The following is a 15,227-nucleotide window of genomic DNA, read 5'->3' on the forward strand; positions in this document are numbered from 1 at the left end:
CCAACAGTTCATCTCCTATATTGGTCTAGTCATCTCAACGCTCCAACAGTTCATCTCCTATATTGGTCTAGTCATCTGAACGCTCCAACATAGAAATGAGAACGCGGAAGAAGATGTTCTAGAAAATGCCTCCACGTTATAAACTTCAAATACAACGTTACACACACACAAAAAAAGGCAGGTGAATGTGTTCATAACTTTACAAAGTAAAAGGTAAAAGCAACAAGAGCGCCCCGAGACCCGTGTACCTGACTATCATTCTTTATTACCGCCCTGTAGGTAGATATTGTCTTATCATCTCTCCAATAGAGAGCTCGGACTAGGTCGGCAGACGGAATTCCGGGACACGTAATTACTATCCCGGGACATGTCGTAACAACTGAGTCGGACGCTTGCGGTGAGCGCCATTTTTTTTTTGATGTTCGTTAATGACCTACTTTGTTAACGAAACGGCAGTGTTCCTGGGGGGGGGGAGGGGTTCATACGCGAGATAAACTGCATCTATTATGCAGAGCAGGGCCGACAGTACAGTGGGGAGGGGAACTATAATAAAACTTCGGGGGGAAAAAAAAGGAAGAGAAGATAGTGAAGGGGGTATAATCGAGGCTCTTTTTTACGACCAAAGGCTGACAAGGTTTGATAAGTCCCCACTGACAATCAAATCTCTCTGGAGATTGAGTCGTGATTGCAGTTTGCCGAAGGCAAGCAGATTGCCTTGAAACATCCCCCAGTCTTTAGTTGTCCCCTCCCCCCTCTCCACACACACACCAATTGCGTTCTTTTCCCCCCGGCTGATTTTGATGAAATGCTGTGTTATCAATAGTGACTATAATTTCATGGCGCCGTTCTGCACACACGAAACGACGCGATGCATCAATGCTCAAGTGACTGGACTTCGTGGGCTAAATGTTGCTTTAAAAACGTTGTCAGATCTAGGGTTCAAATGTAATTCCAGAAATCTCAGTTTTTGCACGACGGACTATCAGTAATACATAAATAGTGCAGCTCTGTATTCCTTCGTGTTGTTGTTTTTATCAAAAGAAATCAAATAGCTTATGTATCCAGAATTCCAACACTGGGCCAACACTTACATAATATGTCCTCGGCTAAAAAAAATCTTTAAAAAAATATCAAGAATTGGTCAAGCAATTTTTAGCACTCTTGACAAGTATTCGATTTGACCGGGCACTTGGAAACGCGGGAGAGAAATACTGGGCTTTGGCCCGTTATACACGTAAATAAATTAATATTTCCTGCCTCGTTATGTAAGCTAGAGATAAGGCCTAAAAAATCTCTAAATAAATACTCAAAATTTTTGGTGTCTGTAACAAGCTGCAAATTGTGATGTTTTTTTTAAAGTTTGACACATGTCAGGGTTCCTTTCAAAAAAGTTGTTCATCTCGCTTTCTCATGCAGATCACGTTAAAGATCAAGTCAAGTCCCCCAACTGGCCAAGGCTCACGGCTAACCCTCACACGGACATTTGATGGCTAGGCACGTGGTGGGAACGGAGATCAGGAAACTCCAGCCAGCGTTTCCGTTGACCCTTGATCCCCCCTTTCACTCTTCAGTGATTTGCCAACCTCGACCACTATTACCCCCAGCCGACTTAGAGGCAATAGTTGAACTCTAATTTGGAACTAATTAAATTGTCCTCTTAAGCTCTTTCTTTGAGTCCATGCTCTTTATGAGTGGGTATAACAGCAAACCATTAAATGAAAAGTAAATAGTTCTGGAGAGGGCTTTTTGGTAGTTCTTAAACGTGACCATTGAGATAGTCATAGTTCTTAGACACTAGCCTTTCATAGTACAATTAAAAAAAAATTAATGTCTGCCAGATTTTTCTGATCAGAAAAAAATTCATTAAAAAACAAGGTTACAAAGACAGTTTGTGTGGAAACACAAACTCAAAATCGCCCCCCCCCCCCCCCCAAGTGGTCCACTGAGAGTCTTCATCAGGATTCGAACACGGGACTTTCGTTTCCAAGTGTTATACCCCTCAGCCACAACATCTCTATATATTCATTTAGCGTACACTTATATTTTTTAAATAATAATTATTAACCTTATCCATACATTCAAAATTAATATCATGCTACATGTAAAAAAGAGAAAGTAAAAAAGATTTATAAAATAAATGGAAAATATGTTTTATAATGATCCATTGACACTTTCACCATTGTGACCCTAGATGCAAATTTTTTGTGCCAATGCACGAATCTATGAATGAAGCTTGAGTTATTAATGAAGAAGTCCATGACTTTTTTTTTTACAAAAGTTACCTCCCCTGAAAATGTTCATTGAAAAGTGGTGTAATTTTTTGAAACATCTGTTTGAATATATAATATTAAAAATTAGATGGTTCACTTTAGGAAAAGAAAAAAGTAGCCGTTGCATCAGAACTTTGAATGATCTCAAATATCATGATGTCCTATTTTCATTTTCTCTTCTAGTTTCTGAGATCTAAACGGGACCGAGGACAGACGCACAGACAGACAGACGGACAGACAGGCCACACATATATAGCGACTTTTCCTCTTTCGGGGGGTCGCTAAAAATCACAAAAACCTGTCATGTAGATGAATCACTTGCCTAAGTTATGCTCCCTTGTCTTTGTTAGTCAAGCTTTTTTTTTTATTTCACCATCAGATGTTGTCGACTAAGATAGCGACATCTTCAATATATGATTCGCTTGAAAACGAGACTACCCCAGGTCAGTTCTTGCTTACATTAAGGTAATCAATAAATAAAGTAACATTAAAATGAGGATAAAAGTCTTGATTAAAACAATTACAGAAAGTTATAGTCAGTTTGTCTGTCTGTATGTCTGCCCATCCATCCAGAAATCCATTTATCCACCCATTCTTCCATCCATCCATCTATCAAATCATCTAACCATCTATTCAGCCATCAACAAAAGGCAGCACAGAAACCTTCTCCCATACACACTTCTCCAACATGTCCACAAAAGAGACGCTACAGCATGAAAACAAACATATACAAACAAAAGTAATTATTTAAAAAAATGAAAATAGAGGACTTGAAAAAGAAACGAAAAAGAAAAAACCTCTTCAACCAAAAAAGAGTGGAATAGTATTTCCACAACGAACTCATTTCCAATAACACATGTCTGAATCATGTATTGTAGAGTTGACTGCCAGTTGAGATTTGGTTATTGGGGAACACTTTCAACGCCAAGTGTGTGAATGGTGTTTACCTGACGTGCTAAATCTTTACATTTTTGGTAAATAGCAATCCGCACAATATTCGTGAAACCAAGCATCAGTATCCTCAAGCACGTTTTTTTTTTCTCTTTTTCTTTTCCTGTCTACGCCCAGGAGTTTGGTTGAAAACGTGAGAGAGACTTTTCGGTTGAGCCTAACACCAATCTAAACGAATAAATAAATTTTGACAGGACTCTGTCGGGACGTTAGATCTGAACAGCTGTCTCGCGTTAATTAGCTCTTGTTCCAGAGCTCACCTACAGCTATACACAAAACTACTGTTTGTCGTTGCGAACAGGCCACGTGACTTAAGTCACTAACAGATTCCTTCCATGCAACCTCCCTATCGCCCCCCCCCCCCCCCCTTTTCGGTCCCCTCACCTCCAAACTCCAGGGTAACTATCAATATGAAGTAATGCGAACATCTCCCCCCCCCCCCAGGTCAACGGTTTGTTTACATCCCTATTTCAACGGCTCTTCTAAGCCAATTCAGCACGACTTAATGTACCGTACCGTGATACAGAGTATGTATCTTAGGTTGAGATGGATGAGTGTGTGGGGGGGGGAGATAGAAGAGTGGGGGGCAGAAGGAGATGGCTGAGAAACCCTGTGATTCTGACTCTTCTCAGCTAACACCGGTTACTAGAAACACTGCATCTGACAGGAATCCTACACTTAACGGTTCCCGAACAGAAGAGAACAATGTTAGAAACTTCAATGAACACAAGACGCATTGGGGAGTTGGGTAAGAGAAGACGTCAAAGTAACGAGATGTGCGTAACGCTGAGTTACACTTTAGAGACTCATAACATTATAAAACAATACTGGTAAGCCATGTGAGACAACTGAAACTTTGTATTTATAGGTGGCGCGGTGGCTGAGTTGTTAGGTGTTTGGGTTCAGAACCTGGGGATCCTGGGTTCGAATCTCGGTTGAAGACTGGGATTTAGAATTACAGGATTTTTAAGGGCGTCCCTGAGTTCACCCAGCTCCAATGAGTACCTGACTTTCGTTGGAGAAAGTAAAGACGGTTGGTAGTTGTGCTGGCGACATGACACCCTGCTCGTTAACCGTTGGCCAAAGAAACAGATGACCTTATCATCATCTGCCCTATAAATCGCAAGGTCTGAAAGGGGAACTTTCTACTTTCCCTTTTAAATTTGAGTTAAGTTGGCTATTTATTTTGGCTATTAAAAGCAAGCTCAAACTACGCCACACTACCACCCTAAGTACACGCCTAGTACACTAGTAGTAATAGTTAAAATTTTCAGTTAGATGGACAATTTAAAGTGTATTAAAAAATTTTGTCTTTTTTTTTTTGTAGGATTGTGGAGCGAACCAAAAAAGAGGTATTAAAGATCTTCCAGAAACCCAGAAATCTTGCGAGAACCGCTGCTCTTAAGATTTCCCACACGTGAACCTCTCGAGTGAGCGGTTCTGGATCAAACAAATGTGTAACGAAATAAAGCCAAAAATGTTTACCCGTTGACAAGAGAGATGCCGGCGTTCCTGGCTCCTCGGCTAAGCCAAATAGACTAACGACATCTCAGATACTACCAAGTGAACATGGAAAAATAATATAGTATGACCATGTACCTTGAAAGGAGTTTCAAATCTCAGGATGGCAAACCAATAAAACAAACAAAAGTGGGCTTTTTTTTTTCTTTTTTTTTTTTTATTATTGCTTCATAAAGAAAGAAAAATTGAGACAACTTCGAGAATTCTATCAAATAGGAATAACCAAGAGATATATTTATGTTGATTAGTTTAATAGGTTTAAATAAGAAAACTATTTGACTTGCATCCACAAATATCATTAGCACTAAATTACACATGAGAAATTTGGAAAAAAATTTTCAGAATTATTAATTTAGTGATTTAAGAATTAAGCGGCTCTTCTTCGTTTTCAGTTAAATCAACGTATGAAGTGCCGGAGTTTAGTTAGTGGAGGCCTGGCCAAAACCAGTTTGAAGCTTCAATATCATTGCACTTAATAATAGGACTAACTCGAAAAGTATGTCACTTTTGAGGGGGAAGAAACAGGGTACGTTTTTCTTGACTTGATTTAAGCATTTTGGCTCTCATAGGGCCGCAACATAGTTACAACATCGGACTCTGTTCTGAGCTGGGTACTTGTCAATTCAGCTTAGTCTATAGTCTATACCAATCTACTCCTTGTCGGTCTCTTCTTTTCACTTGTGGGTTCCCATGTTATGCATGCTTTGCAATGTTTTCTGTCCTTTATTTTAATCAAAATGAATTGTATTTTTGTAAATAAATATATATTATATATTAAATGTGGAGCCCTTTTTTTGTGCGGTTGCCCAGTCTTTCAGCGTCGTAAGTCCGGCCTAGAAAGTAAGCATATTCATATGTTTAGATGATCTATGTACTTTTGAAAAACCAAACTCTTCTCTAACCAATATTTAATCTATTAACATTAGGCCTACAAATATTTCGTAAGCAAATATAATCCTATGGCCATTAAAATGTAATAATTGTATTGATAATTGTAAAGATAGTATATCCCTGATAGTACTATAAGAGATAAACTGTGTGACCCACTCCCAGCGCTACCCAGCCCTTTGGATGACAGCGCCCATGTTTTCCAAGCCGGGGGTGCCTTATATTTGCGTAGTTCTCCACGTTCTTGAGACACAGGTGTGCCATATTCTCCGGGTGGTTTCAATCAGGGAAACTTAATGTTTTCATAACAAGGGACACAACTGCGTTACGTCAAGTATGTAAGAGGAAGCATCTGGAGTTGAGGAGCATGTCTTAGTTTGCTCTATAATATAAAATACAGCCATGCTTTTTTTTTTTTTATGATCTTTAGTTAATGATGGGACTTGATGGGAGAGGGTAGTCCATCTGTGTGAGGTCTTCTGAGACAGACAGACGGGTAGATGAATTAGAAAGACAGACAAGCAGAGATAGATAGATAGATAGATAGATAGATAGATAGATAGATAGATAGATAGATAGATAGATAGATAGATTAGACAAACCGATAGATAGATATAGATAGATAGATAGATAGATAGATAGATAGATAGATAGATAGATAGATAGATAGATAGATAGATAGATAGATTAGACAAACCGATAGATAGATAGATAGATAGATAGATAGATAGATAGATAGATAGATAGATAGATAGATAGATAGATAGATAGATAGATAGATAGATAGATAGATAGATTTTTCTTTCCAAATCTGCCATGCAAAAAGGACACTTTGAATGCATCTTCTCGTTCTAACTCCAGCTGTGACAACGTCCCTCAGTCTCAGACGTCTAAGAAAGTTAGGCCGTCATATTTCGGATCTTGTCTGTCGCTTCGCCACAGAGGAAACATTACACCTTGGTATTGTAAGCCTGCCATCAAGCAGGCACAGACACTCACACGCGCCACGGCGTACTCACACACATGTCTCATCGTCCTCACACTCACACACACACTGAGGAAACAAAAACAACAACACCCGCACGTCGAAGCGCTCATCATCACCAGAAGTTCTAATTACAAGTGAGAGTGACGTAGGTATATTTTCCAAGAAAACATCCATTACATAGCTTCCTATTCGCGAGCTCGCCTAATTGTTTTACAATGGGGGCAGTTCGTTTGTAACGAGCTAGAGTTCCTATGTTCATGTCAACCCAGTTCAAATAAACATGGGATCAGGTTCAAACACAATACACGCGCTAAAACTGATAAGTTTGTTTAACATTATAGTCACATTACATTACATTACATTATATTATATTATATTATATTATATTATATTATATTATATTATATTATATTACATTATATTATATTATATTATATTATATTATATTATATTATATTATATTATATTATATTATATTATATTATATTATATTATATTATATTATATTATATTATATTATATTCATATCAGTCAAATACAACCCAGCTAATGAAAACATTAATACCGATTGAATCCTATTCTTCTTACACCGGCAAGGCTGCTCAGCTTCAACTTAGCTCCGGGTGCTGGAGGATAAAGTGCTGATGATTAAGCTAATTAGGAAGCCAAACAGAACCCTCTTTTGAGGTACCTAAATACCGAGTCCATTGCACTGACGGGGATGGAAGAGAGCCCTAACAAACATGTCACTATCCACACACCGTTTTTATGGCAGATATCCACACGTCTGGTGAAGTACTTTAGAAGGGATAGTGTTAAGTTCCACTCGTTCTTCTCTAGCCCGAAGGTCTTGAGATATGAACAATCGGTAACAGGAATTTAACAGATGAAACCTGCTTGATTCCTTCCAGACTCAACAGCTTTTCAGACAGGCCGATGGGGCTGCTTCCATGACCCAGAGTTCCAAGTCATCGACTTCATCATCATCATCATCAAACTCCATTTGAGTGAGGGCTTGAGAGGCTCAAATCCTCTCTTGCAAAAGCCCTGGACAGAAACCCTGCTGTCTTGCGTAGTGCATAAATGTCGCCATACAGGTCGAGAATTTTTGGTTTCCCAGACCTGTCGAGGCGCAGATCAGCAAGTCTGTGGCAGAAGTCATCGACTTAACTCCTGGGGCAATTATAAAGATGATTTCTCATTACACAGGATCTATTGATGTCATCGAAAAGCTTTTTATGGTGATCACAATAATTGCGACATCTTGTAGTTCAAATATTTTGACAAGCGCGAATTAAATATCATCTTATCTTATATAGTACAGACGTTACTTCAAAAAGGAAGATAATGACGTCCTACGCATTTCATGTGCCAATCTGGTCATGCAAGTTAATATATGACATAAACTTTGCTAAGTTGTTGGTTTTCCTGGCTGATCCAGGCAACCCATTTCATTCTATAATGGCACCAGGGAAGAAGGAGCAGTTAACAAATTTGTTCTAATGTAGCGGTTCTCAACCTTTTAAGCTCGGCGACCCCCACCCCCACCCCCCGAACAAACACACACACACAATGCAATAGAAGAATGGACAAAAAAACACTTTTTTCGATGGTCTTAGGCAACCCCTGGCAAATCGTCAATCGACCCCCAAGTTGAGAACCCCTGTTCTAGAGTATGCAAACATGCTGTATTAATTCAAATGCTAAGTACAAATCGAGTACAATTTGGGAGTAAAGTAGAAACATTGGAAGAGCTTGGGGACGAGTGCAGAGTTGCCGAACTTCATGGTTTCAAAGCTGGGAATTTTTTTTTCGGGGGAATAAATGACCTCCTGTATCTTCTCGGCTCCAAATAGAATCTGAAAAGTAATGAGATGGGTCATTCTGTTGACACTTTGATAACTTTTGGCGAGAGACTCTTTACACGTAGGCAACTTGAGTTTGTTAGGTCTGTGAATAATTCTGTAATTCACTAGAGAAGACCTCACTCGCTGTAACCAGACAACGGAACAGAAATAAAGCCATAACAACTGAAGGAGGCACAAAATAGAGAAAAAAAAATTTACAGAAACGAAATAGAGGACACAAAAAAAGAGGAAACAAAATATCAGAAACAAAATACCGTACGCATTTAGCGGACACAAAATAGAAGAAAAAATCGTCTTTAAAATAAACCGAGCCTATATACCAGTATTGCATGGAAAGTATTGTGTATCAAGTCCAACTTACCTTGCTTCATAATGACGTTTCCGAACTGCTTGTCATTTTCCGTGGAGCAGTTCCACCGCCTGTACTTGAACTGTGACTGGCACTCTTCGATGGCCATCTGAGCCCCTGCACGGACGCTGTCCATGAGCTCCAGATGTCGCTTGCACAGCTTCTTCTGCCGCTTGACTAGTCCGGCTAATTGTTCACAACTATCTTCATCACTCATATGCGCTAGTGATGACACCTGAGCTAATGCCCTGTGGATACAGTTGAGGTCAGTTTGAAAAAAACGTTTTCAGAAATACAAAATATAAGTAACAGAGATTTACTATGGTCATCTATAAGTACCTGATCCTTGTTCGTATTTTAATGACTAAAAATGTCTTCAGTCTATATATTTGATTTTGACTTCATGCTATGGAGATTTTCATCCAAGGCGAATTACTCTAACTAGTTAGCTACTTGGTGTATTTGGTGTAAAAAAATATAGGGAGCGTTGATAGGCTGAACCTTGTAGTATTGTTATTTAGTTTGCAACGATGATCTTTTATTATAGTTAGAGTGTCCTTGGTGTTTAGAATTATTGACCTATTTCTCGTGGACACTTCCGTTAAGGCGGGCTTTGTAATGGCGCATCTGTGATTTAGTATTACCTCTTTAGGGATTTCTCAGCCAGCTAGTGGAGTATTTATATTTATAGACTTGACATCAACGTAGATCAATAAGCATTTCCAGCATTTCAATATCTTGGTTACTTAACATTTATTAAACACGAATAAAGAAATGTACGTTAGCTAGATAAGGTTGTTATTGCAGGAAGTGGTAATAGATGTAAGCACTTCACTACCTATAAATGCCTCCAATAGCATGGATCTCAAATAGCCTCTGACAACCAGTCCAACTCTGGTGTTTACGTGGGGATCAGATATTGGGTCATTCCTTTGTTCTGGAGGAACACTAGCAGAGGGGGGGAAATGCGAGTAGCTTGCGCTTAAATCAGTAAGCTTCGGGCAGTAGGGGCTCGTTAACATTGGAGAAGGAAAGCTCTGCTGCCTTGTGGCTTTATTCAATCATGGAAAAGCCTTCGGGAGTCAACCCTGGGGAAAAACCAGGAGCCGGTGACCCTTAGACAGTTTGTGGCACTCAGTGCTACCCCATGACAGAGGCTGCGACAGCGCCGACCCCAAACTGTATAGGCACTTGCCGTTCCTTTGGATACATCAGTTGCTTGGAGAGGGGTCTAACGGCTGTATGCCCTTGTATTCATCTCATTTCTATGAGATAATCCATATTCACTTCGTCACTGAAGGAGGCCATACAGTTAGAACAACATTAATACCGTAACTTATAGGAGATGAGCAGGACAAGAATTAAAGAAGGCAGGATGGACTATGAACATTGACCCAACGTATGGGAAATAGCCCAGGACAGAATCCGATAGCGAAGTACTGTCGCGGCGCTAGGCGCCGCTGTGAGCTTAAAAGGATTAAGTTAAACCAATTCAGACTTTTAATTTCAAAATTTTTCAACATATTCTGCATCGACTTAATTGCAATACTTATACGATTTCATTCTCTATTGAGAAAGTCACAATATATGACGTTAGTGATATAGACGAGCTTGTAACATCGCAACTTATTGTTTAGTTATTTGTTTATTTTATAAATTATTTAATAAATGTATATAGACATAGCCATCTATCAGATATCTTAACTACTGATATCCATACAACTCATCTATCATTAAACTAATTGAAGTGTAGCGCCATAACCTTCTGGCCAATTTCATAACTTTTATGCTTGCTACAATTGTTCTTCGTCGAGGTTATCTGACATTTAAATGTCACTTATGTATTGCAATTACGAGTGGCCAGTCAAGAGGTCATCCAGCGGCTGAGTGGGCGTGGCTATTTAGTAGAAAATGCCTGAAGTTATTCGTCTTTTAATACTATTTTTTTTAAACTGTTGTCAGAGTTCTACGTTCTAGAGATAGGTTCTTTTAATCCTATGACGTCACTCAGTGTAACATTGATTTAGGTAGGGCGTGCGGAATTCATTAGTTTGATTATACAGCATTGTCATGTATTGTGTGCTTAGGACTATCTCAAGATAATCCCAGAGCTAGAACATTGAGCTCTGCCGAGACCATTCATTACAGAAGGCTAGGACACGGACCTGCGACGTCGCAACCTGTGGGGAATGGAGACCAACAGCTCGTTGCTACGTCGTACAGACATGTGACGTGGCAACGAGCTATTGATATCTACAGTCCACAGGTTACGACGTCCAAACCTTCTATGATGATTGATCCCAACGGACGTTCGGACTAGGACGTAATAATCTTTATTTCTGGAGGAACGTCCAAATACTTATTAAACAAAAGAGTAAAACGTCCCGGACCTCCAGCAGGCATTGATAATGGGCAAGTAGCAGAGAATAGTACTCACACTTTCTTATTTCAAGTAGTTCGCCCTTGTTGTTAGACGACAAGCCAACTGTATCATGATAGATGAACACCTTTATGACTCTAAATACGCTAGTCAACAACTATTTAAACAACAGAGAGAGTTCCCGCGCTAAATGTGTCAAGATACGGAAACGGCTGAACCCATAAGACTAATGGTTTGACCTAGCTCTATATTTAGTTCACAAAACATATAGCACGTGATGTAAACACGATACTGGAGCAGGTGAGCAAACTTTAGGGCTATCTAAATTAAACTTTGGAATATTTTATTGACGGGTATCGGTTTGGTTTGTTTTAAACTAAGTACTTTGATACGTCACAAATAAGATTTCATTAGGAAAAAAAGTAATTCCTCCCTTTCAGACCTTGCGAACTATAGGGCAGATGATATTAAGTTGGCGCCGATAGATTTAATGTAGAAAACTGAGAAGCTAATTTATATAGCTAACACTTAATCCTCCGACTATGCTAAGAGTTCTTTTTCAATAACATTGTATCGCGAAGGTTTAGTTCGAATCCTACGATACTTCAAAGTGGGATTGAAATATATCCATTTTACCACGTGACTTGTGTCCACAAGAATGCTGCAGGCGGGAGAGTCTCGTTGTTCTTTAATTGACCTTGGAACAGGATTTACTTTTTCTCCATTAGTGAAGTGAATTTCGGCTCGATTGGAATAGGCCATTTTAGAAAGTTTTGATTAACCGTGTACTTTATTGACTCAGTTAACAACTCCTTCTGTCCTTTCATCTCTCTAAATCCTTAACTCTAGATGTTCCTACTCTCTCTCTCTCTCTCTCTCTCCATATTAATGTCAGTGTCTCTAGCTCTATATGTTCCTTGTTACTACTCTCTCTCTCTCTCTCTCTCTCTCTCTCTCTCTCTCCATATAAATGTCCGTGTCTCTAACTCAATATGTTCCTTGTTCCTACTCTCTCTCTCTCTCTCTCTCTCCATATAAATGTCAGTGCCTCTAACTCTATATGTTCCTTATTCCTACTCTCTCTCTCTCTCCATATAAATATCAGTGTCTCTAACTCTATATATTCCTTGTTTCTACTCTCTCTCTCTCTCCATATAAATATCAGTGTCTCTAACTCTATATGTTCCTTATTCCTACTCTCTCTCTCTCTCTCTCCATATAAATGTCAGTGTCTCTAACTCTATATGTTCCTTGTTCCTACTCTCTCTCCATATAAATGTCAGAGTCTCTAGTTCTAGATGTTCCTACTCTCTCTCTCTCTCTCCATCTAAAAGTCAGTGTCTCTAACTCTAGATGTTCCTACCCTCTCTCTCTCTCTCCATCTAAAAGTCAGTGTCTCTAACTCTAGATGTTCCTTATTCCTACTCTCTCTCTCTCTCCATATAAATATCAGTGTCTCTAACTCTATATGTTCCTTATTCCTACTCTCTCTCTCTCTCTCTCTCTCTCTCTCTCTCCATATAAATGTCAGAGTCTCTAGTTCTAGATGTTCCTACTCTCTCTCTCTCTCCCCATCTAAAAGTCAGTGTCTCTAACTATATATGTTTCTCTCCCCAAAACTTTGTTTTTCCTTTCTTCCCCTCTATTTCTCTCTAAACCTTTCTCTTCTTTTTTTTTATTGCTAAAATATTAAAATTAAAATAACAAAAACACTAAATGTACATAGTTCCTTTCTAAGGATATAGCAAGCTATATTGCATCCGTCTTCTAGATCTATTTGGTGCAGACAATTTTTCTCTTTTTAATCTCACTCTATTTCTAACACACACACACACACTCTATATATATCTCTATATCTACATCTTTCTATTACTTTATCTCTCAGCTTATAACTCTCTCTCTCTCTCTCTAATTCTACCTTGGTCACTTTATCGTTCACTCACTTTCTCTTTCCGTTTCTACATCTTTATCTTATTACTGTTTCTTTCTATCTCTTTCACTCTCTCATTGTATCATTATCTCTCTCTCTCCATATCTATCACTCTATTTCTCCCTATCCCTAACTCCCAAACTCTCTCTTTATCTCTATCTCACATTCACACTCCTCGAGTGCCTATCTTTAGATGTTTCCACATCATTCCTACCTAGAGCGAGAGAGAGAGAGAGAGAGAAAAAAAAGAGAAAAGACAAAAAATAATAACTTCCCCTTTTTACGACTCCCTAAAATGACTTGTATGCGATCAAAACGAAGAATAACTAACTCCTCGGCAACCAAGACTTCCTCTCGCGAGACCCTCGCCATTCCGAGATCAATGGTATTTCTATCGTATCAACTTTGTTTACACTTCCGTAGCAACGGCCTTCGCGTCTTTTTTTCTTGCGGCGGTTCAAAAGTTGGCCCCTCCTAAAACATTAAAGGAAATGCTTCCGGTATTTTTCTCTCTCCCCCCCCCCCCTCTCTTCATTCGTTTGCTACCTCTGTCGTCAACTGCTGTACCATGTCTTTGAAAAAATTTCATCCGTTTCCACCTCCTCTTGAAAAACATCGTCTGCCTTATCTACATTCTACAAGAGGTCAAGGTCAAGTTGGCAGACGTTTTGCTTGAATATATTTTTTTTTATATAGAGCGTAAAAAAAAAGTCAGTGCAATTCTTTTTAATGTTTGGTTGTACTTTTCAAATGAAAGTAGTCTGACTGTGTTACCATTTCACCAGTGCGAGAAGGCTGCAGAACTGGACACTCTACACCAAGAATTTCGTAATTGTCTTTAAATAACGAAAGCAATTTTGAATGCGACAATCAATTTAGTTATATAAAGGTAATCTTGGTCATGTCAGTAAGCTGGATTCATAAGAGCCCTAGTTAAATCATAAATAAAAAAAGAATACGTAGTTTGATCATGAATGGAGCTAATTTTATAAATATGGTGCCAATTCCAAATAGAAATTATTCTCAATATATCATATGATTATGTAGACTCTACTGGTTTCTAGGTGTACATACGGGTCTCATGAAACATTTCAGAACAAATACAACTCATTATGTAACATATGTTTAGTATTGGTGTAAATATAATGATATGGTGTAGTGTAGTTAAATGGTTTTTTTTTTTTTTTATTACTATAATTTTAAAATTAAAATAACAAAAACACTAAATGTCCATAATTCCTTCTTTTTTTTTTTTTAGGATATAACACGCAATGTTGCATTGGTCGTTTAGATCTATTTGGTGCAGACACTCGTAATGGCATAGTGACCTTCAACAGAACTCCATTTAAAGACATGGCGACATTCTCGTATACTTCTAAATCTTGGACGCTAGCTAGAGAACTAGAGAGGAGGACTAGCCATGAAATCGAGATGCTATAGAAGGATCCTAGGTATGTCCTTTAAAGACCGCACCAATGGGCCCAATTAAAAAAACCCCACAAAACTCAAGCTAGAACTGTTTGGCCTTATCACGAAGTCCTCAGGGCTTACAGAAATCTTCCTGTAGTGAACAGCACCAGTATAACAAGGTATGATGATCTTATAATAAAATATGTCGATTAGACAAAGATACATTTATGGAAACCATGCAGAATACAAATACAAACTTATTAAGGTTAGTCTCTTTCTCTATCTTTTAATACACACACTTGATCTAATTACAAAGGATCTATAATGAACTTTTCAAAGAACAGGAAAATCGAAGCGATATAAGCATTATTTAACCCTGCATCATTTCATATAATCAATTTATTTAAATCCAATGCAGCATGTTTAGAACATATAAAATTAATGAAAATTATAGTGTGTCCAAAGTAAAATTTATTAAATACAAAACTCTCTCACTCTCTCTTTCTATTGCAATCTTCCTTTCTCTATCTCCCTTTCTCTCTCTCTCTCTCTCTCTCCTTTAACCCCTTAAAACCGCAGACCGTCATTATCACGAGAGGGAAAAGGCCAGATGAGAAATTTCCCTGTCCCTCACTTCTAGTCTCAATTATTGTTTATGACTCTCAGAGAGCT

At 38.5% G+C, this 15,227-nt stretch overlaps 1 protein-coding gene across 1 annotated transcript in view; it reads right to left on the reverse strand.

The window, feature by feature from the left end:
- LOC106069441 (protein Wnt-4-like) overlaps positions 1-15,227 on the reverse strand; it is a 100,372-nt gene that overhangs the window by 39,484 nt on the left and 45,661 nt on the right. Inside the window, exon 3 of the mRNA XM_056008754.1 lies at positions 8,848-9,083. Within this exon, the coding sequence (XP_055864729.1) occupies positions 8,848-9,083 (236 nt within the window). The remainder of the gene's footprint in view (positions 1-8,847; positions 9,084-15,227) is intronic.

Source organism: Biomphalaria glabrata, chromosome 13 (assembly GCF_947242115.1).
Source record: "Biomphalaria glabrata chromosome 13, xgBioGlab47.1, whole genome shotgun sequence".
NCBI classification, from domain to species: domain Eukaryota; kingdom Metazoa; phylum Mollusca; class Gastropoda; family Planorbidae; genus Biomphalaria; species Biomphalaria glabrata.